Source organism: Cygnus olor, chromosome 21 (genome assembly GCF_009769625.2).
Source record: "Cygnus olor isolate bCygOlo1 chromosome 21, bCygOlo1.pri.v2, whole genome shotgun sequence".
In the NCBI taxonomy this organism is placed as follows: Eukaryota; Metazoa; Chordata; class Aves; order Anseriformes; family Anatidae; genus Cygnus; species Cygnus olor.
This window is the reverse complement of record NC_049189.1, coordinates 8,145,492-8,165,555: the sequence shown is the minus strand read 5'-3', so window position 1 is coordinate 8,165,555 and position 20,064 is coordinate 8,145,492. Positions and strand designations below refer to the sequence as shown.

General features: G+C 53.4%; 1 protein-coding gene across 3 annotated transcripts; it reads left to right on the top strand.

The window, feature by feature from the left end:
* The first annotated feature begins 640 nt into the window (after nucleotides 1-640).
* Nucleotides 641-5,050, top strand: FBLIM1 (filamin binding LIM protein 1). 3 transcript variants are annotated; one of them, XM_040533818.1, is made up of 9 exons: nucleotides 641-780; nucleotides 1,870-2,014; nucleotides 2,737-2,939; nucleotides 3,326-3,468; nucleotides 3,560-3,671; nucleotides 3,756-3,925; nucleotides 4,009-4,187; nucleotides 4,273-4,390; nucleotides 4,599-5,050. In XM_040533818.1, the coding sequence occupies exons 1-9, from the start codon at nucleotides 693-695 to the stop codon at nucleotides 4,710-4,712; spliced, it is 1,272 nt and encodes a 423-aa protein (XP_040389752.1). In that variant the 5' UTR covers nucleotides 641-692; the 3' UTR covers nucleotides 4,713-5,050. The 3 variants fall into 3 exon arrangements, with proteins under 3 accessions (XP_040389752.1, XP_040389753.1, XP_040389754.1); XM_040533819.1 differs by having other exon boundaries at nucleotides 685-780; nucleotides 1,866-2,014; nucleotides 2,732-2,939; XM_040533820.1 differs by lacking the exon at nucleotides 1,870-2,014 and having other exon boundaries at nucleotides 763-780; nucleotides 2,732-2,939.
* Nucleotides 5,051-20,064: the final 15,014 nt, after the last annotated feature.

Below are 20,064 nucleotides of genomic sequence, written 5' to 3'. Positions count from 1 at the left end.
CAGGGAGGCTGGGGCTGCATGGGGCATCCTGGGTGTGTATGGGGCTACACAGGGCATCTGGGAGGTGCATTGGGGGTGCATGGGGCATTCGGGGGGGGTGTATGGGGGCATCCCGGGGTACTTGGGGTGGAATGGGACATCCTGGGGGCTCTGTGGGGGCACAGGAGGCATTCTGGAGCTGTGCAGAGGCACACAGAGCAACCTGGGGGTGCATGGGGCTGTATGGGGGCAACCTGGAGATGTGTGGGGGCATGTGAGGCATCCGAGGGTTGGGGTGGGGGGGCGACCTGGGGGCCCTGTGGGGCACACGAGGCATCCTGGAACTGTATGGGGGAGGTGCATGGGGCGTCCTGGAGGTCTGCGCGGTGCTGTGGGGTGTCCCGGGGCTCTATGGGGGCACCCTGGGGGTGCATGGGACAATCGGGGGGGGCAGTGCATGGGGTAACCTGGGGGGTGTGGGTCATCCCCCAGCACCCAGGGGCCCCCTGGGGACCTGGGGGGGGCCCCCTTGGGGTCAGGAAGCTCCCTGAGGTCTCACGAGGACGGGGGCGGGGGGGCACACCCTATGGGGCCACCCCAGGGCGTTGGGGGCCTCCTGCCGGGGGGGTGGGGGGGGGGGGCGGGCCGTGTGGCAGGGAGGGAGGAGGAGGAGGAGGAGGAGGAGGAGGGAGAGGAGGGAGGAAGGGGCGGCGATGCCGGGCGGCTCAGCCTCCCCTCTGCCCCCCCGCCGGGCAGGGCGCGCCCGCGGAGCGCACGGAGGGACCCGCACCGGCTGCTCAGGTAGGGGACGGGGACGGGGACAGCGGCCACCCCCGGGGGCACAGGGGGCTGCGGGGACGCCCCCGGGCAAGCGACGCCCCCCCCCACTAATAGGGGAACCCCCCACACACGCCTTTTCCCCAGGCAGGGAACACCCCCGGGTATATGGGACTGGGGCCACCCCGGGGGGGGACGTGGGACCCCCACTCCCCCAGGGGAAGGGGCAGGGGCTGCAGGGCTGTCCTGGGACGGGACGGGGCCAAGAGCCACCCCCAGGGAGGGGAGGGGACGGGGGGAGCACAGCCACATTGGGGATCGGCACCCCCCGGGAGGGGACAGGGGGCTGGGGACTGCAGGGCCACCCTCTGCAGGGACAGGGGGGACACCCAGGTGGGGGACGGGGGGCTGCAAAGCCACCCCCTGGGTAAAGTGGTGAGGGGACAGCGGGGCCGCGAGGGGACAGAGGTCTGGCCCCCACCCTGTCCTGTCTCCCTCGGGTATCCTCGCAGGGCCCGTGGAGGTCCCTGGGGCTGGGGGGCAGCTGGGGGGCAGCCATAGGAGGGCCACGTCCCACCCCAGTTTGGGAGGGGATGTCCCATAAGTGGCCCCAGCGCCATCGATCCCACCCGGGCTCTGGCACCCCAGATTTTGGGGCAACTCTTGCAAGGCCCCTTCCCAACGCAGCCACCCCAAAACGGCTCGGCAGAGGGAAGGCGCGACCTGAGGGGGAGGGACCACCAAAAAAAATGAGGTGCAAACCCCACTAATGGTGCCCCCCCAACTTCAGCCACCCCAGGCGGTGGGGCGGTGGGGCGGCAGCGGGGCCGCCAGGAGCTCGGCCGCCCCAGCACAAAGAGGAATGCACCGAGCACATGGTTCACATTAGCCCTGGAGATTTTTTTTTTTTTTTTATGATTATTACTTCCCCCCCCCCCCTTATTTTCTGCCGCCTGGCCAGGGAGCACGGAAGCAGCGGCTGCCCGGGGCGAGGATTTGAGCACCGGGCGAGGGCTGGCAGCGCCGGGGCCCGTTTGGGTTTCGCCAGCGGGGAGGGAGGGAGCACGCGAAGCCACTCTGGGTTTTCCTTTTCCTCCCTTTCATTTGAGTCAGAGGCTGAAGTCACCGGCACGCTTGTCCCCGGGCTTTTTCCCCGACGCAGAGAATGCGGGGATGCCCGTAAAGGGGATTTGGGGGAGCAGAGCCACCCCGTGCCGCCGCCACGGTGCCGCATGAGACCGGACAACTCGTCGCACGGGTAGGTGCGGGGACAGCGGCGGGGAGGAAACGCGTTTCCCCCTCCTCCCTGGCCAGCTGGGCTGCTTTTCCCCTGGCGGAGCTGAACGAGCAGCCCTTTTCCTTCCCCGCCGGGGTCGCTCGGGGTCGGGCGCATCCTGCCTGCGCGGCGGGCGATGCGCAGGGGCCGCTTCGGCACCTTTGTGCCTCAGTTTCCCCAGCTGCAGAAAGAAAAAGGGGGGGGTGCCTTGTGCTGGGGATGGTAAGGGGGAGATAGGGGAGCTCGGGGACCTAGAAAACACCCCAAAAAGGGTGTGCAAAAGCAGATGCTCTCGCAACCCTATTTTCAATAGGCAAGATGGGTTTCTCCAGCTGTTTCATCCCCGTTTGGGCAATAAGAGGGAAAAAGAAGCTTACAAAGCTTGCAGAAGGCTGGGGTTGGCCAAGGGGGCTTGAGAAGGGGAGACCTCGGGGGCTTCACCCGCTCCCCCCTGCTGGGCGCTTTGCCGGGTCCCTTTACACCGCATCCTGATGGGCACGAGGCCATTTATTGCCGTGACGTGGGACGGGCACGGGGCCGCTCGTTCCTTCTCCCTTTCCGGGAAGGCGAGGAGGAGGCGGGTTGAGGCCGAAGGGCAGCGCGGCTGCAGGCACACCAAGCTACAGGCACACCGACAGATTTCGCTCTGTCGTTTATATTATTTTCTTTGTCTTTTTTTAATAAAAAAAAAAAATCCAGCGCAGCTCCGGCCCACCTGCCATTTCCACGATGCTCCCCGGGAAAGCGGAGAAGAGGATGGCTTCGTCCGTGTTCATCACCCTGGTGCCCCCGCGGAGGGAGGCGGCCACCAAGGAACGGCCCCAACCGGGGGTGTCACCCCCCATCCCCGAGGGCACCCATCGCCCCCGGGCATCCCTGCCACAGCCCCTGGCTTTGCCCAACGGAGGTGAGGGGTGTCCGTGGGGTCCCGCGCGCGAGGACGATGCCGGTGCCGAGGATCCCGCGGCGATGCTTTGCCAAAGGATGCGGGTGCAGGCGGGGGGGGGGGGGGGGGGGAATGTGCTTTTGGGGAGGGGTGTTTGTGGGGGGGTTGTTCCCCAAACCCCCAAACCAACCCCGGATTGGATCCGGCTGCTGGGGAAGGGCTGTGTTTGCTCTCCATCGCTGGGCACTTATCGGCTCTGTTTGTCTCCTCCTGCCGGGCCGGCGTTTGCTTTTGGGGCTGGTCGGTGAGCGCTGCGGCAAAAAGTTGGGGTGTTATTGCAGGGGGAGAAGTGTGGGATGGGAGCTGGCGTCGCCCTCCCAACGCACCGTGCCTGGCTTTTCCTGCAGAAAGCTGCCCTCGGTCCCCACCAGCGCCCGTGCCTTCGTCCTCACCGGTCCTCATCCTCTCCGAAGTGCCCCTGCCCTTGTCCGCGGAGGCGCTGGGTCCGGCGCTGCAGCAGCTGGACCTCGCAGCACCTGCCACCCTGCAGGTCAGGCCCACGGGGTGCCATCGCCCCCGCACCTCAGTTTCCCCACCCTCGAGGGCTTCCACGTAACACACGTTTGCCTCCTGCTCACCAGGCTCCTTCTGCCTTCCCTGCTGAGCTGAGGCCGCCCAAATTTTGCCAGGAGCAAGCAGACAAGCCGCCGTGGCAGGATGCGAACGGGCACCTGGAGAGGGATGGCTCCAGAGGTGAGCAGGGGGACCCGTCTGCGTGGCGCAGGCTCGTCCCCAGCTGGGGACGCCGAGGCCAACCCCCCTCATCCCGTCCCGCAGACATCTGCGCCTTCTGCCACAAAGCCGTGGGCCCGCGGGAGCCGACGGTGGAGGCGATGCGGAAGCAGTACCACGCCGACTGCTTCACCTGCCGCACCTGCCACCAGCGCCTGGCCGGGCAGCGCTACTACCAAAGGGACGGGCGCCCCACGTGCGACACCTGCTACCAGGTACCCGTCCCGACGGGACGCTCGGTGCCCCCAGGGATGTCGGGGGGCGCCGGCATCTCGCGTGTTCCCCCCATCGCCTCCAGGCCACGCTGGAGAAATGCGCCAAGTGCCAGGGGCTGATCTCGGAGCGCATCGTGCGTGCCATGGGCAAGGGCTTCCACCCCAGCTGCTTCGTCTGCACCGCCTGCGGCCAGGCCATCGGCACCGAGAGCTTTGCCGTGGATGAGCGGGACGAGGTGTACTGCGTGGCTGACTTCTACAGGTAGGAGAGCAGCCCTGGATGGGGGCTTTCAGCTTGTCCCTGCCGCCCCCTGGGGCTCATGTCACCCGTCTTTTGTCCCACCAAGGAAATATGCCCCGGTGTGCGGTGCCTGCAAGCTCCCCATCATCCCCAGTGAGGACCAGGACACCTACAAGATCGAGTGCCTGGGACGCAGCTTTCATGAGAGCTGCTACCGCTGCGAGGTACGGCTTTGGTGGGGGGCTGAAATACAAGCGAGGTTGTCCTGATGCCTCCGCAAAGCACCTGTGGTTGGTGTTGGATGGGTTGGTCACAAGGTGGGTTTTGTGAGAACGCGGGGTGCATCGGCACAGCATCCTGCATGGCGCGGCGTCCTGCATGCGATGCAGTGCGGGGCTAAGCTGTGGCCTCTGTGCTCCTGCTCCTCCGCAGAGCTGTGGGACACCCCTGTCGCCGGAGCCGACGGAGGATGGGTGCTACCCCCTGGGCCAGCACCTCCTCTGCAAGTCCTGCCACGTCCGCCGGCGGAACGAGTCCTCCTGCTAAAAACCCCCGCTTGTCCCACGATGTCCCCGCAGGGAGCGGTGGGACCAGTGTTTTCATCGCCACAACGGGCCGGGACCCTGTCCCTCAGCCCTCTTCCCAACTGCTCATTGCGAACAGAAAAAGCCCTGGAAGAGCAGCAGTGGTGGGCGAGCTGAGGTTTCTTTTGCTTTTTTTTTAAAAAAAAAAAACTCTTCTGAGGCCGGTTTGGTTTCCTTGGTGTTTTTCTTTCTTCTTGAGCTTCCTTGGGGTTTCATTTAAACGTTTCTCTCTGGGGTGATGCAGAGAGCAGCACTGATTTAGTTCCTTGTAGTTAAATAAAACCCCAAACTAAAAATGTAGTTTCTTTCATCCACCCGTTTCCTGTGTCACGGACCTTACAAAACACAAGTTTGCAAATAGGGAAAAAGCTACTTCTTGACTTACGGGCTGCTGTGGGTGGCAGGAGGCTGGACATGAGCTTGCTTGGGTTGCTTGCTGGTAACACAGCTGATTTTGGGGTGGGACGCAGTGATTCAGCAGGCTAGGGGAGAGTAGAGGGTCATTTGTGGGGCTGGACTTGGGATTTTGCAATGCAGCGCTGATAAAAGGCTCTTAGGATGTTTGTTTTTGCTGACTGTCTGTGCACTGTCTCAAACAAGTCTCAGAGCCAGCAGAGGGCAGCCGGAGCACAAATTCCCCCATTAGGCAGAAAAAACTCTGTCTAAATTCTGTCTTCTGTATACAACAGCACTGGTACCAATGCCTCGTTTTTGCATCTTATCCGAGGTAATACTGCTCTGCTGGCAGGAGCTTTTTGACTTTCCTTTGGTCCAATATGGAAAAAAAGACAGAAATTAACCCTTTTCCCTGTGCTTCTGATATCTGTGCAAGCAGTGCCACCAGTGCTCCTTGTTTGTGTTTGGGAGTGTTTTACAGAGCAGCCAGCCAAAGAGGGGTTCTCTTTTTAACCAAAAGTGTTCATAATGTCACAAACCAAGTGCAGAAAATAGCAAAAGCATCTGAGATGATATTTAATGTTTTCCTGGTGAGAAAAGGAAGATGCAAACAAATAAACAACAAAAAAAAACCAGCTAAACAAACAACCAGAAAAACAGCAGATAAACGCTTCTTAGGTCATGTTGAATAATGTCTCTCCAGCACGTGCTGTATTTCTGAACGAAAGGGTTAACGTATGGGTAATGTATGCACTAGAGTCCGGCGGCTGGCCGATTAATCACAGCAACCCCGCAAATGTTTCCTGCCGTCTCTCCCCATCTACAAAGCCTATTACTCACGTTGGTAATGTGCGTCTATGGCCATCAATCAGGTCACAACTTGCTGTAAACTATTTATAAATAGGATGCTCATGTAAAGTTGTCATTCTCGGAGCCAGGACGGTCACGTATGGAGGTGGCGTTGGGTCTGGCTGGCCAGGAACGCCTCCCACGCCAGGGAAATCCAGTGCTCAAAATCAGCTCTTGTTTCCAAAGCCTCTGCTCTGTGGGGGAAGCCAGGCACCAAAAGGATGCCAGAAAAGTAAAAAGACATGGGCAGGACTGTGGGAGTGGGGAAGGGCAGTGCCAGAGAGCACAGGGCTTCCCACTTTTTTGCAGTATGGGTGTTTTCCAGACAAGGTTTTTCAGGGAGGATGGAAGCGCTGATACTGAGCAGTGTTTTGGATGTGTTATTGCATTGCACGCTTGTTAATCCCTCTGTGCAGCACCTTTGGGTGCTTCACAGCCACGCTACCCCTCTGCAGAGCTAAAGCAAGAAGGCGTCCAGTACTTCCCCACAGAGTGAGCCAGGACAGTCTGTTAGCACCGGGATTGGGGCAATTTTTAGCCAGAGACAGGAAGGAAAAGGTTTTTTTATCAATACAAAGCCTTGGAGGGGAGAGGAACAGGGCAAGGTGCAGCTGGAGAGTTCAGCGGCATGGCAAAGAGATGCAGAAATGGTCAGATTTGGTACTTTTTTCCAGGAGCAGAGGATGACAGGAGTGGGCAGATAGGGAGGTAAGCAGATAAAGGCTGATTTAAGCTGCTTTCTTGGTGGATAAGGGGAGAAGCATTATGAGCTGGGGCCTGGAGAGTGTTGTTAAGCCTGAAAAGCACAGCCCTGGGTTTTCCCCTGGGAGGATCTCGAGGAATTGCGCTGTATTTCCAGCCCCGGCTGAGCCATGCAGAGGAGACGTTCTGGGGGTCCCATCCAGCCGATGAGCAAGCAAATGCAGTCTGCAACAGCTCAGCCTGTCCTTGGGCTCCTCACCCCCTTACAAGCGATTTTGCAAGGGGAAAAGTTTAAAGTCTGCCTCCTTACTCAGCACCAATGCACCTGGATTTGCCAACAAAAATACAAAGCACGCCTGGAGCAACACAAAGCTCCTGTTCTGCCCAGGGAGCCCCCCCAAAGCCCTGCAGAGACCACCCAGAGGTGTAAAATCCGCTTGAGGTCTCACTTGTTGCCTTCCAGCAGAGGTGCAAAAGGGCACGGAGGAGAGCCTGCGAAATGCGCCGGCCGGGCCCTGCCCGCCCCTTGGCTGCTGCAATCAGCCCGTCTTTTCTTGCAATCCCTCTTGGCAGGCGAAGGCGAGCAGGGAGGGACCTGCGAGGCAGGCTGGCTGCCCTCCAAGGAGAAGCAAATGCAAATATTTCTTCACTTCAGCCTGGGTGCGGCCTGGGGATAAAATTTCTCTGGTCTTTCCCAGAGAAGGCATCCGATACCATACCCTGCTGCGGGCCCAATTTGCTCCCAGGAATATGAGAGTGTATGACAAAACCTGCAAAGGTTATTTTTCTTGCAACTCAAGGGACAGCCATGTTTGTTAAAATGAGCTTTTAAATTGAAGGATGAGCTGACAGGCATGGCCATACTGTTTTTAAATTGGTGATCAAGGTTTTGGTTTGTAACAAATTGTGCCTCTTACAGATTTTGTTTGTAAGCTGAAGATTTTGGTGCAGCATAAGCAAGTCTGTAAAGGGAAACGGGTTGGAAACTGCCCCATCAGCCGTGAGAAATGTGAAAAGCAGGCGGCGGACAGAGGGGGAGAGACGAGCCGGATTCCTCACATGCTTTCCCTCTGCCATCACTGCCTCCAAGGTGCTGTTGGCCATGGAAAGCTGCCGGGGAGCGGCGAACGAGAGCCAGCCACCAGCAAACGCTGTGGCAAAATGGGTCAGTTCTCAGGAGGGAAAACTGAGGCTAGAGCAGTTGAGGGGGCATTGCTGGCTGGAAAGCTGTTAATGGTGATGCTTTTTTTCCTTTTAAACAGGACAGAGAGCTGAAGAACTGGGTTTTTCCTTTGGTTGACCTGAGTTAATTACAACCATATCCCAGCCAGATTGCTGCAGCGTTGTCCTTTCCGGCAGACCCTTCGGACGTATTTCCTGCATCTTCCTGGATTCAATGCAACCTAAAAAGCTAACAGCTCTTTCATGAAATGTGGTCTGGTTGAGGTAGAAGGATGAAAAGCAGCCGGAATCATTCTGGGTTAAAAATAAGTGGAGCAGTGCAAGCCCTGAATGTCTCCAGCTTCAGAATTTGGAGCACAGCCAGGATGTAAAAAAAAACAAAACAAAACAAAACAAAAAACAACCACCGTGCACTATTCTCCTTTTTTCCAGTCTCCCTGCAAAAGCAAGCCATCCAGGCTGAGATATGTTTATGGGAGGATCCCAAAGCAGGATCAGGCTAGGATTGTCACCTAAATACCCAGTGCTGGGATTTATTTTTAACACATACTGTGTTTTTGATACGCGAGGCGAAATCGATGCAGCCTGTTATGCAAGCATGTTACCAGCCTGCAAATTATACGCTGTGTTAAAAAAAAAAAAAAAAGGGAAAAAAAACCCACCCTATTTCTGAAAATAGATGCATAGCACATGTCTGCAAGCAGGGCTTTGACATTTTATATCCCAGCTTTACTTCATCGCATCAGTGGCAATTACAGCATCCTGCAGCCCCATTTCCTGGCTGTGAATTAACGATTTTCACTTGGACCTGACTTCAAGCAGCTTATGTTTCTTCTTTATTTTGCGGGGGTGTTGATTAGAGCCCATAGGTGTGGGGTTTTGTTGAAAAAAAATATATGTAAAGCCTGAGATAGATTTCTCTCGGGGGTAATGCTGCATTTTGCAACAGCAGGGCGTTTGTCAGGGCAGCTCATTGACCTCGGTGATTTATCACTGGAGGCATGAGGCGGGGGGAATATCTCCTAAAAATAAATATATCCCTTAATTCTCCGTGCGGCTAAACTTTCCCTCACAGCCCAGCCGGGGGAATAGACTTTAATCTCCTTTATGCGCCCCTGCGGATGGCTTCGTCCGAGGCAGGATTGTGCTGAGGCGATCGGCCTCGTCCCTCCGCCGCCGGCCGCCTCCCTTTCTCGCCGACCCTGGCGTTTTAAGGGCACCACGTAGCCTCCCCATTTTGCGGATGGAAGAAAAAAAAAATAGAAAAAGGAGGATATTTGCCTCACAAAAGAGGGAGGAGGAGGGGGCCGGTCGCTGCCCGCCTCAGGCACCAGAGCGCCGCCTCGCCCGCGCGTGGCGGCCGCCCGCGGTACTGCAGGAGCCGCCCCGCCCGCCGCTCGCTTCACAAAATGGCCGCCCGGCCAGGCCACGGCGAGCGGCGCCCAGGCGACAAAATGGCGCCGGGCGGGCAGCGGGGGGAAGGACGGGCGGCGTGGGGCTGGGGCGGCGAGCGTGGGCAAAGCCGTGCCAGGAGTACGGCCGAGCGGCCACCCCGGCGTGCGGGGCCCCTCCAGGCGGGCTGTGAAAGCGCTGCGGGTGAAACCCGAGCTTCCCCCGCGCCTTCCTCACGCACCCCCCTTCTCCCCTCCGCCTTTGCAAAAGGACGCGAAAATGCTCGGAGATGTGCGTTTCCACTCGGCCTCGGGGGCGGCTTCGGCCTCCCCCCGCCGCCATCGCCCCCGTGGTCCCTCCATGCCACAACCCGCCAGCACCGACCCATTTGGGGCGTTTTTTCCCTCAGAGCGTGAAGATTTGGGGGCCAGAATTGCTCTTTCCACCACCCCCTCCACACACACACGCACCCCAAGGTGGGTAGTTCTATGCCTAATTCTTTCTCCTCCACCGCTTTTTCTCCTTCGCAGGGGTTGAAGCCACCGCCTCTCGCTCTCCTCACAGCGTGGAAAATGCCCAAACGTGATTAAAGAAAAAAAAAAAAAGCACCGAAAACCCAAAACACCCAAGGAGTAATTTATCTGCAGAGCTGGAGGGGCACGGGGAAGAAGCTGCCGCTTGCCTGGCTCCGCACGACAGCCTGCCCGCCATTCGGGTAATTAAAAGCATATACTTGGTGTGATCAGACGTGGTAATACCGTAAAAAAACACCCCGTCACATCCAAATGCTCGCTGGAGGCTGCAGCCAAGGTACCACGTACGCTTCTTTCTTTCTTTTTCTTTCTTTTTTTTTTTTTTTTTTAGTTAATGCTGTCTTACCTTTCTCTGCACCACAGTATTGTTACATTATAACATTGCCCCTGCTTTGTTAAAAACCACACACCCAAAATACTACTACCCTTTTTTTTTTTTCTTTTTTTCCCTAGAATTACGGATTTAGGCCCATACAGATGTTCTTTTATTTCTACATATATCTATATTTATATATGTCCTTCTTCCACGGACTGATTACAGAATATAAAACAAAAGCCACACACCTAAAACACTATGATTTAATTACATATAATTACTCCATTTTTGGCCCGTATATATGTTTGATTTTATATTTATATATATATATATTACCTGTGTTTTCCTCCATTGGCTTTCTACTACAATATATCCTAAAAGCAGAAGAAAAAAATGCCATCATAAAAAAAAAAAAAAAAGGAAAAAAAGAAAAAAGCAACCCATTTCTTTTTAACAGTCCATGATGGAAGTTTGTGCCTGAATGTTTTATTTGTTCCACAGAGATGTAGATTTTTCCATGGGATATTTGGGGAGGATTTTTTTTGAATTAAGAGAAAAATAAAAAAATGAAAACAATGAAACAGAACCAAAAATGGGAAAAAAAATACAAAAACAAACCCCAGTAACTGAAGCTGCCAATGCAATCAAATAGTCCAGATCAGACAATTCATTGTACCGAAAAGAGAGGACAAATTAGTTCAACTTAAGTGGCAGGGCTTTGCTGTAGCTCCGGGAGGAGGGATCAGCTCCTTTATTCCACCATCTAGCGCTCCAAACACCACCATTTTTTGTGCTTTTGTGTTGGTGCGTTTTGTTTCCAGCCACGCAGGCTGCAAAACCCCGCCGCGCCGGGCACGCATATGGTGTACACAGAGATTTTCTGCACGCAGGCAGAGCCGTGCCCCGGTCCTTGTGCATTCCTTTCCCTTTTATTATCTGCTCTACGGCTCGCTCTTTTTTTTTTTTTTTTTCCTCCCTTCTGTGGGTAGGAAGGTTTCTCTCCTCTCCCCAGCTTGGCTGCTTATTCCAGAAGTTTCTACAGCAGAGGAAATTGCACGGGGGAGGGGAGCACCCACTGCGGAGCCTTTGCCGCAGCGCCGGGCAGGCGTGGTCCTGCCGCCGGGGGGGGAGGAGGAGGAGGAGGAGGAGGAGGATGCGGAGGATGCACCACCTCCCTCCCTGGTTCGGAGGGGCTCTGGCGGCTCGCAGCCTCTTTCCAAGCCTCTCCCCCCAGCTACATCTCCCCATCCTTAAAGGGGGTGCTGGGAGGTGTTTGCAAGGCTTTTTTTTTTCTTTCTTTTTTTTTTTTCTTCCCTTCCCCCATCCCCCTTTGCTAAATAAATTAAAAGCAGAGATGTCTCCTGATGGAGATGGATGAGGCTGGGCTTACAGCAATGGGGTCGCTTGCTTGCATGCGCTGCTGCAGCCTTGATCTGCGGAGCAAGGCTTTGCTGCTGATGGCAGAAGTGACCTTTCCCAGGCGGTGGGAGAGAGGCTTCCCCTCTCCCCAACGTGCTTCTGCTTGGAATTCATTTTAAATAGCAGCGTTATTACTTTTTATCCACCCCCAACCCCCCAAACAGCTTGCTGTTTCAATGATTTTTTTTTTCGGTAGCCTGTGGGTTGAAGCTTCCTCATGATCGTTTTTTGTGTGTGTGTGTGAGCGCTTTGAATTGCATTTTAAAATTGCCCAGCTGGAGACAAGTCTTGATTAGAGCTGGAACAATAGCTCCATTTTATTAATAATGGGAAGGATTTACAATTCTACAGCACCTTCCTTGGAAGGCTTTCAAAATCATTTGCAAACACACACAAATTTAAGCTTTCACAGCTCTGCCTGTGAGGTGGGTAAGTATTTTAATAGTGCCACCGAAAATCACGTAGATCTGGAATCGGTGGCAAATCTCCATTTCTGAGTGCTAGAATAACAACAGATCTGGTGGGTTTTAGGGCTGCAAAGCTGGGAGGGGGTAGGCTGGTATGCGGGATGGATAAAAGCTGTAACCTAAATCTGTTTAGTGTTCTCTGTAGATGCAGAGTATTTTGCTGTGTCCTGGGAACTGGGCTGTTATTTCTCAGCCTGCTCCACGCAAGCGACCCTTCCTTCTTGCTCTTTGCCGGAGTGAAGATGTGGACTTGCCTGCTTGTCAGTAAACATCTGCTTATAGATTTTTTTTCTTTAATTCATTACCTCTTTGTAGTCCCCAGGTGACCTCCTTTAGTGCTGGCTCCACTGTGATTTGACCACAGCTTTGCATTAAAGCAGGCTGTGAGCACTAATGTGTCTCCATGCAAGCCAGAATGACCTTGCCTGGGGGACTGGGCCCACCAAGCTAATGCAGATGCTCTGCTTCGATTACACAACCCTGCATGCAGCTTTTTTCTGCACATCCCTTCCCTGACCCAGGTAGTGCAGGGGACTGTTGCAATATTATGGGTGAAAGCTGTCTTCTGCCATAATTTTTTTTCCTCCTAGGGAAATGCAAGATTATTTGTGTAATTCCCGCTCCACAGTAGATACCTTCTCTGCGAGTACTGTAAACACGCAGCGATCCAAGGGCCATCGGGGCAGTCGGATCTGGCCTTGCCAAGGACTGTAAGGCACAGTGGTCTGGTTGTGTGTGCGCGCTGTACACTGGCCACAGAAAGCCACAATGTTTCTGTGGTTACTTCTGTCTGGATATCATGAGGAGGTCCCAGGGCTTCCCCTTCCCACCACTTACTGTTTCACAAAAGAAAAGGCCGGTGCTTCTGGAAAAAGCTCTGCCTCGTGGGCTTTAAAAACAAACAAACAAAAAAGGAATAAAGAAAAACTGCTGTGGATTAGTCATCTTTATTGTTAAAGGAGGCTGTGTTTGCTGGTCCTATCTCTGTAACACAAGTGCATGTGAGATATTAGCTATTAGCTTTATTTGTGGGGGCTGGTAATGTGCTCTGGTCACTGCTCTTTGGAGTTGTGCCACCAAGGCTCCATCAGGCTGCTGCTGGCAGGTGGAAAAACTGACAGTCTGGCTTTTCATACCCTTCCATCCATTTTCCCTTTTCACTGCCAATATCTCTGCATTGGCAGGTGTGGAAACACAGAGGCTGTAACAACAGCAAGTGAGGATAGATGGGCTGTCTTCTAGGGTCCAATGCCAGAGAAGAAACCCCGGTGTATTATTTTTTTTCTTACCTGTGGTAGCTGTTACTCTAAGCCCAATTGACTGTATCTTGTGAGAAGACTGAGTTTGATCCTTTTGGATGCTAAAATCGGTGCTGCTTTTAATCCTTTGTTTTTTCCCCTTCCCCATGGTCACACAGAAGAGCGAGCCACGCAATTAAAATGGGATAGCAAAGGACAGCTCCCTCCCCCTTTCCCCTTTCAAAAAACCTTCCAGAGTTGTGTGCTCTTGAACTGCTGCATAGGCAGAAAACATACAATGCAGTTGTCAGCATTGTGCTGATGTGTGGCACATTAAAAAAACACACACACACACAAAAGGGGTGGGGAGAGCGGGCGCCTCCAGGGAGTAAAACTGTGGGGCCCCTTTCCCTACAAGTGAACAGACCTACGTGCAATAGTATATTACTCCTAATTTTGCTCGGGCAAATGCAATGCGCAGACGTCAGAGGGAGCGTTGCAACATGCTAAATTGTGTTGCTGAAGATCAGGGTCCCCTTGAACTATTTTTTCTGTGAACTTGCTCCCATGAGATGCTGCGGCTTCATTACTTGATTCCTCAAAGTTGTGCTTGCTCACCAGGAAGAAGGGAAGTACTTCCTTACTGGGTGCAATTTCTTTTGTTGTGTTGCAAAATGTAACAAAAAGCACCTGGTTCTGGTCTTTCCTAGGTCGTGCATGACTTCAGCAGGCAGAGCCCTAGCAGTTACTAGTGAGCAAAGAGAGCAGGTATCGGCACCTTGTCGTTAGCCTTCCTTAACGAGAATATTGGGATTGGTGTTGTGTGAGTGCAGCCTTCCTTAATGAGAACATTGGCATTGGTCTTGTGCGAGTGCCTCTGGCTGACCAGCGGAGGGGCCCTGCCCTGCTAAGCTGGAGCAACACCTAATGAGAAACGCAGCGATTTCGTTGCCAGCGAGGCAGTCTGGTTGCTGCAGTGATTTGTAGCGCAGCTATGACTCTATGCTCTTCTGGCAAAAATTTAGCTGAGGATTAGTATGAGGTGTCCAGGCCAGATTTCATGCAGTGCTCCCTGTGCTGGAGAGCTGGGGGAAGCTCGTGTGTGGTGTACATGAAAATTGCCAATAGCTCGTATGCCTGAAGTCTCATCTATATTTGGATTAAGTGAGCGTGGGCAGGAAAATAATTTTATTCTCTTGCTAGGATGTGTTTGGAGATACGCCTTGTGTTCCTCAGAGGCCTCCACTGGCCTGCAGGTACAGCGGACCAACAAACTGGCTGTTCGGGATGATTTCATGTTTTCCAGGCTGGCACACCCTGTGGGACTCAGAATTACTTTTCCTTGGCAGTTTGGGACAACTAAGTGAGAGTTACCTTGTGAATGCTGAACTTTTACCACCCCATGCTTTGGATTGAAGAGTTACTAGAACTACATCTGCGAGGTTTCCAAGCTAAACAAAACCTGAATTTCTGGTACCAAAAAGCAAGCGAGTGATAGAAACCTCCGCTCCTCCTCCATAAAGGGGGAAACCACAGCCTTTCCAGCTTTCCTATTACAGCGAAGAGTTAAAAAGACATAAAGCTGCATCGTGAGTTCTGCAGAGCTAGTGGTAGGGTAAAATGAAAGCCAAAGCTAGACGATAAACTGTTCTCCTGTGCTATATTGCTGGAGAGGATTTAAGACGCGATAGCTCTCAATACACAAGCACTTTTCTTCTGTGCCTTTTCCTTGAAGTGAGCGTGATCATGGCACAAATGTGCACAGTCTGCTTCGTTTAAAACACAGTTACATCGCTTTGGTATCAAAATGTCATTTGGTGAAACAAAAGCGCTGATGGTGGCTGGCTTGCAATTTATTTTGTGCTGGGTGTGTTGATCAATCAGATGGGGAATGTGGGGAAGAGCAGCCTTCAACTCACAGGGCTGGACTGTGTCATTTGTGTTAAACCCTTGTCCTGCAGCATCTTCAGCATAATTTCTGTGATTCCTCCTGGGCATTGCATGTGGGGCCTTTTATGTAGAGTTAACGCACAGCAACAGGGTGTTAAAAATGGCAAAGTACAGAATACAGTGATCTCTTCAGTCCGAATGGTTTGGTTTGGTTTTAAATCCTTTGCAGTGTGGGGCTGGCTTCCCCCCCTTCTCCCCCCCCCCCCCTTTTTTTTTTTCCTGAAGCGTCTTATTTTGCAGCCTGGAAGACTGAAGTCCTCTGTCTGGTCGTTGAAATACCCTGTGTTTGGGAAAAACGAGCAGGTCCAGCTCCTCATGTGGTCGCAGAGATCTTTGGGGCCAAGGCAGAAGCTGGCACCTTGATGTTTCTACTTTTTTCCCTACATTTCGTGAAAAACTAGGTATTAATTCTACTATATCTGCTACACAGTAAGCAAGAGTGAGCTCTTTTGCAGTCCTGTGAGTGCACATGGTGTTTTGGTTGCGTGGCTTAGCAATTGCTCTGTGCGGTGCTGAAACGTCTGTTTTTGTATAGCAACGTATTTTGAAAACAGAAGTGTGCTTTTATATATATACAAACGGGTTCACTGTAAACCAAATTCCAGGGGCTCCTGAGCTGTGTTTACTGTGCTGCAGAAGGTAGCCGATGCTAACCCACTGGCTACAGTGGCAGTATTCTGTGGCAGCTCCCATTCCCAGTGCTGTGTGGATAAGAACACCGAGTTTAGCTGGGAGTAGTGTTTGAAAAGGAATAGCTAAATTCTGGGTGCAACCATTTCAGTGACTTGGAAGGAGTCTTCTGGACCGAGTTATCACATCTCGAAGGCTTGGAGCAGTAACCCTCAACGAGGCAAGAACCAAAATCAATAGCTTTATTAATACAAATCCTATGCTCTGTGTTGCTTAGGATCCAGAACCGGGCTTCATGTTCAAAGTGTTATCGTATAAACCAATATCCTCCATCCTGGCAACACATGAGCCCAAATATCAAACAGCACCAATCCCTCCTTGGAGAAAATTATCCGTTGCATAAAATGTAATGGGTAAGCAATAAAATTAGCCCGGTAATTCAGGCTGGCTTAAAAATGAGATAAAAGCCTGGCTGGCAATTTGATATTCAGCTGCCATACAGTCACATTAATAAATATAGTCAATGAGCAGGAAGGGCACGTAAATAAACTTTCCAATGGCAAGATGGAGGCTGGAGCTGGCCAGCTCAAACAAAGCAGAGCTCCGAGTGTTCCTGGTGCTGTCTGAGAGCCCTTGGCTGAGTAACACACCATTTTCCTGTAAAAACCAAAGCAAGCTGGATGCCTACTGGACACTGAGGATAATTGCTGCGTGCCGTGACTGCGGCCGCTGCAATCCTTGCAGGTCTCTGGTCGATGCAGCCGGCCGATGTCCCCGGCTGCGGGGAGCAGCGTAATGCCTCCCTTCCCCATCCCCAGCTGCACTGCTGCGAGCTCAAGAGGCAGAGCCCTCGCTAAGCCAGATCCAAGTATAGGAAGTCACGGTCTTAGCAAATATAGCTCTGGTTGCTGTCCTTGTTCGGTATCTCATCTTTTCTTTTTTAAATGTTTGGCAAGCAGTCCCTGTAACACGTGGCAGTGTGCTCCACCACTTGGGTAAGACATGGTGTTAAAAATGTTACGAACATTATGTTACATGTTAAAAATGTATGAACTTGCCTTTTCAAGTGTTGTCTGCTCGCTCTGTGATGCGCCCTTCAATTTATTCACATTTCCTCCTAGATGTGAGGCTGTCTCTGGCTGTTCCCTTCGCTTTTTTTGTGGACCCCAAGGATGTTTTCTGATTCTCCTGCCCTTTTTTTCTCCAAACTGGAGAGCTGCTAACTTTATTAGCTCCTTATATGGCAGCACCATTTTCTCACGCCTTTAATGGCTCTCTTTTGATCTGTCCTGCTCTTGCTTTGCTTTTCTTGATGTGAACACAGTGTTCAAGCTGAGATGGGTTTATAACCTGCTCCCTCATTAATATCTGGCCTGGTATTTTAATCCTCTCCAAGTGGTGATAAGAAACATGCAGATGTTTTAACTGAGTGTTTGACCGAGATACCCAGAGATAGCTGGGTTCTCGCTACACCTACCGCGTGTATGAGTAATTAAATTGTGCCTTGCCGTGCGCCGGACCCTGCCCTGGTGTGTGCCGAAGGCCGAGAGGCATCAGGCGGAGGAGAGCAGCTGGACTCTCCTCTTCTTGGCTCTTTGCCCCCCGAGGGGCAGTAGCACACAGGGGTGCAGGGCTGTCTCGGCCCTTGGTGCTTGCCACCGGAATCGCGTTGTCAGCAGAGCCGGGACGGTGGGCTGGCACGGGCGGCATGAATGCGTGTCCCTCTTGCAGTGACAAGGACAGCAGTGGTTGCTGCCACATAAGGCTGGTCCTTTATCGAGGTCCCTTTGAACCTCCTGAGATGGAGGTTGTGCTCTCTCCTGTCTTGCGCATCAGCCTGTGTTCTTTAAAATCTTAGAGTGAGCTGGAGGAATCCCGTCATGGCGGCATTGCCCAAGTGTGGTTGCGTGTTGCAGCTGGGAACAGTTTCCCCCCAAAGCATATGAAAAGTATCAGAATGGTCCAGAGCTTTGTTTTGCGTCAGGATCCAGGGTTCGTGCTCCTCTTCCAGCTGGCTTTCATGTAAATGGAGCCTTTTAAGCACTAATTTCAACCGCTTCTTCTGTCAACAGAGTCGATGCCTTTGTTCGCGACAGCTCCTGGTCAGCCTGCAGACGTCCCTCCCAGCCAGCCTGCTCTCAGGATTGTGGTGTGACAGCAGTGACCCCGCGTGAGGTTTCTTTGAAGGACCCAGGAGCCCGTGTGGTTTTCTCTTGTCCCTTGGAGGTGCTTCCCTGGCAGGGAGGGAGGGAAAATGGTTGGAAATGTTGCCTCAGTAAGCATGCCCAACTGGGGAGGGGAAAATACGGCATCGAAAAGCCACTTGATGCATGGTTTGAGGGAAGGGGGGTTCTTTCTTCCCCAAAGTGGATGCCTATGGAGTGCTTTAAAAAGGTACAGACAAGTAGTTCCTGCTCGTTGGGCTTTTGACCAGTTAAAACAAAGAGCTAAGCCCATTTCCATGGAGAAATGTGTGGTGGAAAACTCTGGTGGAGTACATTAGCAATGCCTTTTCTTGTGTGTGTGTGTGTGTGTGGCTTGGTCACATGCTTTAAATAATAGATGGTTTGCATGCAAAAGATTTATTTATTTATTTTTAATCAGTAGATCTCAATTTGGCAGAGCAGTTTAACAACCATCATCACTGGGGAAACTGAGGCACGGGGCCACGAAGGGATCAGCCTGCAGCTGCGCGGCAGAGCTGGGGATAAGACCCAGGTTTGCAGAGGCTCAAGTTGATGTGCGTCAGAGGTCTGATTAAATCAAGAGATCTGCAAGTTTAAGTGACCTATAGCTCGATGACTTTGACCAGTTGCTGCCAGAAGGTTACAGCCGCCCTGGGCAGGGTCCTGCCAGACCGGGCACCACCTTGCAAGGTGCCCACCGGAGATTAATGAGCGTGGACTAAAGGCAGAGGCGGCACAGTTGAGCTCTGCTCATCCCAACAAATAAGAACATGGTTTTAATCAATAGAAAAGCGCCGGCAGCAAGCGGGAGGCTTTGGCCAAGGAAAATACTGAAATATTAGTCTGCTCTCTGTGGTGAAAGCAGCTAACTGGCTTATGTGGCTTCAAAAAAAAAAAAAAAAAAAGTACTAATGGCCCTGGGTGCGTGCTCAGTTTTATCCTGACCTCAGACTGTTCACTCGCTGCTGCTCTGAGTGTTGTGGCGGTAATCAGTTGGGCATTTTTGGACACATAAATGAGTAGTATTATCAGCAGCGCAGAGTCTTACTTTTTTTCCTGTAGGTGAAAAAAGCTACCCTCCAGGTTAAGGACGTGTAGCTCTGGGTTCAAGAGCTGCCCTTCAAGCAGGGATGGGTCAGACCGCAGCCTTGTCAGCAGCGTTAAGTACCAAAATCCCTGCAACTGTAATTTCACATCCTGGCACGCTCTTTTCGGCACTTCGTCCTTTCACAGCGGATGCCGGGGCGCGAAGCGCTGCCTGCCCCGTGCCGCTTGTCGTGGGCGGCTCACCCTGCCAGCGCTCCAGCACCGGGGCAGGCAACTTCTGCCAGCAGCGTGCGCGGAGCTGTAGCTCCCAGTGGGTGCTTTTCTCAGAAAAGCTCCGCAGAAAAACCATGCTGGGGCGCGGGAGCAGGGGATGACTTGCTCTCTGTACGGTGGGAGTTTGTTTTCCACGGTTCTCAGGGCGACGCGGCCTCCCCGTTTCGGTCGGGGGAAGGATTTGGCAGTCAGGCGCCCGTGGCCGTTTGCATAAGAGCGAGTATGATTCAGTGACCTCCCTCCCACCGCCGGAGCGCTTGGCGGGCGGCCAGCGCTGCCAGCCCCGCGTGAGGTTGCATATAGCTCTGAACTTTGGAGTCATTAGAGATAAACAGCGCTATAGGCTTGTGAAAGGCCGCGCAACACCGGGCCCTTGTCTGCCTTAACCTAAATTAATTTTTTACTCGCTCTTGCTGATTGCATCGAGGCAGCGCGCTGGGTTTTCCTTCGCCTCGGTTTGCATGTCACGGAAAGGGGGAGCCTCGAGGCCCCGGCTTCTGAGCGGTGTCGGGGTGTCTGTGTGTCCGTCGGACAGCGCGCGTCCGGCCCTGGCCCCGTGGGAGCACCGGGCTGGGTGCGCTCCCGGGAGCATCCCCGCGCTGTGGGGTGCTGGGGGGGGCTTGTCCTGGCCCCCCTCGCGTTGTGTCCTCCTCCCTCGTCTGCTCGCACCTCGGGCTGCCCCTCGTTCCACTGCAGCCCCCCGTCTTTGCGTTGTACCCCACGCTGCGTAACGC

Excerpts from the sequence above, each read along its gene's own strand:
- FBLIM1 (XM_040533818.1), top strand. The coding sequence starts at position 693 with ATGCCGGGCGGCTCAGCCTCCCCTCTGCCCCCCCGCCGGGCAGGGCGC. Across the intron at positions 2,940-3,325 it reads CCTGGCTTTGCCCAACGGAG|AAAGCTGCCCTCGGTCCCCA; the intron begins GTGAGGGGTGTC and ends CTTTTCCTGCAG. Across the intron at positions 4,391-4,598 it reads AGAGCTGCTACCGCTGCGAG|AGCTGTGGGACACCCCTGTC; the intron begins GTACGGCTTTGG and ends GCTCCTCCGCAG.